The 3,251-nt window shown below is 34.0% G+C and overlaps 1 protein-coding gene across 2 annotated transcripts in view; it reads left to right on the top strand.

Annotated features, from left to right (window-relative positions):
• The window catches only part of LOC111445956 (protein PHOTOPERIOD-INDEPENDENT EARLY FLOWERING 1), a 16,903-nt gene that overhangs the window by 3,348 nt on the left and 10,304 nt on the right, over positions 1–3,251 (top strand). For both annotated transcript variants that reach the window (XM_023084530.1, XM_023084523.1), the window contains 4 exons: positions 1,423–1,558; positions 2,361–2,429; positions 2,510–2,583; positions 2,665–2,796. In XM_023084530.1, coding sequence (XP_022940298.1) covers positions 1,423–1,558; positions 2,361–2,429; positions 2,510–2,583; positions 2,665–2,796 — 411 coding nt within the window. The remainder of the gene's footprint in view (positions 1–1,422; positions 1,559–2,360; positions 2,430–2,509; positions 2,584–2,664; positions 2,797–3,251) is intronic.

Here is a 3,251-nt window from a genome sequence, read left to right as displayed (position 1 = left end):
GGGGGGGGGGGGGGGGGGGGGGGTAGATATAATGACTTACATCTTATGAACATAGAATGATTGAAACCAGACAGTTGAAAAAATATGGATCTTGAACCACGATAGGTCTCCTGATTGACAAGTAAAGAAAAAGTAAATCAATTTTGGGGTGTATGTTCAGACAACATGGTGATGATCTATCAAAGATTTGAATAAGTTTTTTGACGACTAAATGTTTGAGGGCCCAACAATTATTTTGTGGGATTAGTTGAGGTGTGGTTGGTTTGGATACTCATGGTAGAAAAATGAAGAAGAAAGATATACATGCTATTGGTAACCTAAACCTTGTAGTGATAGATGGACTTTAGGATCATGCAATTGGATGCAATGGGTTCCATCAACTAAGAATAACTAACTTATATTTGCCTTCAACTTTCATATGGTGGGAATTTCTAGTCTTCTTAATCGTGTAAAAATTAGTTCAGTATTTTTAGTCTCTGTTGTATTTATTCTTTCCTTCTATTGTACTGGTCTTTCTCCTATGTAAGAAGACTGAGGTTGCATATATTTGAACATATCATCATTATTCTATCAAATTTAAGATGGTATCAGAGCACATGTCATTTGTAGCAGTCTCTAGTACCCTAAAAACCCTAACTACCGTTTTTGAAACCCTAACAGCTGATGCCGAAACCTAGCAACATTCTTGATTGTTGCATCCGACTTTCGACATCGATCTTTTCGTTTCGCCTTGACCCATATGCTTGTGTCACCACATTCTGACCATAGCCACAGGCCTTTGTGTTCTTCTCCAACCTACCCATCATTGGCATAAACTTGATTGCAATAAGCTGATTGACAAGCTGGCTATGGGAGCCATCTATAAACCAACTTGGGGGGAGTGTTGAATTTTATTGTCTTTATAATTTTGTAAATATTGGCTTACAATATTTTGTCTTTATTTTCTTTATTCTTTCCTATGTATTAACTAAGGTTGCACATATTTGAAAATATCACCTTTATTCTATCAAATTCAAGACATAAAGTTCCTTTTTTTCTTTTGGAGAGAAATCCATACAAAGTTTCTTGCTCATGAATTCCGTGGGGCATTTTGCCCCTTGGTTCTTAAAATTTTGGACCCAACACAATTAGATTCATTGCTAAATCCACCATATATATATATATATTTATTTATCTAACACATGCCTGGAGTGTTTTGCATGGCTAAATTTGAATATGATTGGATATTATTTCTTGATATTCTTTGTACGTTAGTATGGAGATCTGTTGGAGGCTCCAATTGTGGTCTCGGTGTCAATGGTGTTTGGCNCCTTATATGTTGCTTTTGCCTTTTTTTTTTTTTTTTTTTTTTTTTTTTTTTTTTTTTTGCTAATTCAATCTCAATTTCCTTACAAGTAATATGTTCTCTCACAAATGTTTTAGGAAGATAACGAGCAGACCATAGATGAAGATGAGGCTCTGATAACTGAAGAAGAAAGGCAAGAAGAACTGGAAGCCTTGCAAAATGAAGTGGATCTTCCTCTTGAAGAGCTTCTTAAAAGATATGCACGAGAGAAAGGTGCACGGTGAACCATTATCTCTTCTTCTTCTTCTTTTTCTTCTTTAATCATTCATTTGACAGGCAGTTGGTTCCTGATTACTGGGTAAATAAGTTTGGGGCTATTTAATTTTCAGATTTTTGGGCAAGTTTGACATTTCTACTTTTTTTTTTATGAAGAAAAAATCCCTCAGACTGATTGCTGACTTTCTCATCCATTCTTTCCTTGATTTTCTCTTATATTAAGCATTTGATTTGAATGAACAAGAGAATTGTTTACTAATGATTGGCTTCAATGCTGTTCAGATGTTTTTTACTTAATTTTTTATGTACAAATATGAAAATTTTTAAATTTTTAAATGCGCAGTCTTTTAGACATTGGGTTGGAACCTGCGTACTCTACTTAATAGGAAACTTTTCAAGATCATTTTGTTTCGAGAATTGTGTAGTTGTAGGTGAACTGTTTTGCTCTTGTACTCTACTCAATTTTTTTTTATGTACAAATATGAAAATTTTAAGGTTTCCTCTGCTTACAGTTTTTTGTTATTTTCTTCCTCCTTTTCTAATTTCATGGCTTCATTTGTCGAGAACAATTATGGATCTATACTCGAACACTCTTATGGCGTCTTAACTTTTTTGGAATCGAGGCCATAAATGCTTTAAATGGATATCCTTGGTTGTTTGTTTCTTTAGGATTCCTTATCCTTAAACATTTATATTATCATTGTTTCTTACACCGTCACCCTTTATATGTAAACATTGTAAAACTGGGTCACTCTATTTTGTGTAAATCCTTTGCTTAAAAGAAGTCTAATTGATACAGATGATTTAGAAGTTAGTCCTGAAACGAGTACAGCAGGAACCGAAGAGACAGAAGTAGAAGAAAATCATGGTAAGGACAAGAAGCCACTAGTCTCATCCATGTTATTTTGTGGAATATGTTAGTCTGAATTGTTGAGATATATGCTACAGAAAGAGGGAATGAGTGTTCTACGTCGCATAAGGTTGATGAAATGGACTCACTTAGTTTTGCCGGTCGTCGTTGTGTAAGTTGTATGTGTATCTGGTTTGTGTTCAAAGCTCAGAACAATTTGAATCCTTCACGATGATATATTCTATTATTTCAGAATCAAAGCAATGGGGAATCATCTTGTGTAGAAAATCATATGAAAAGAGAGACTTGTCGAACAAAACGTCCATCCATGCTACCGATGGAGTTTCCCAAGGATGATGCATTTTATGATTTCAGTGAAGAACGTGTAAGACAGTTGTTTTTCTTTCTTCTCTTTTTCCTTTCCTTTTCTTTTTTAGAAAATAAAAGTAGATTTCTTCTTTTCATGGATATGATGCATTCATTATTTAAATGATGGGTTCAATCTGATTTGGTTCTTTTTGAAGCACTTTTTTTGTATAGTTGGTAGTTTTGGTTCCTTTGGTTGGATGTTCTCTTTATATGCCCTATATTCTTTAACGCTTCTCAACAAAGGTCTGCTTTTAAAAGAAAAAGGGGTAAATGCTCATGTTGTTAACATGTTATGGTTGCACTAAATAGGGGAGCTTGCAAACTTCAGCGTGCAGCTATTTTAGGTCAAATACGTAATTCTAGGCTTCAATTATAGCAGGTTTCAGATCGAATTAAGATTATTCATGAGTGTCTTCCTTAAACTTTTTGTTCGGTTATTGTTTTCTGTTTTTTTTTTTTTTTTTTTTTTTT

The sequence above is a fragment of the Cucurbita moschata genome, unplaced genomic scaffold (genome assembly GCF_002738365.1).
Source record: "Cucurbita moschata cultivar Rifu unplaced genomic scaffold, Cmos_1.0 Cmo_Scf00001, whole genome shotgun sequence".
Classification (NCBI taxonomy): Eukaryota; Viridiplantae; Streptophyta; class Magnoliopsida; order Cucurbitales; family Cucurbitaceae; genus Cucurbita; species Cucurbita moschata.
This window is presented reverse-complemented; position numbering and strand designations above follow the sequence as displayed.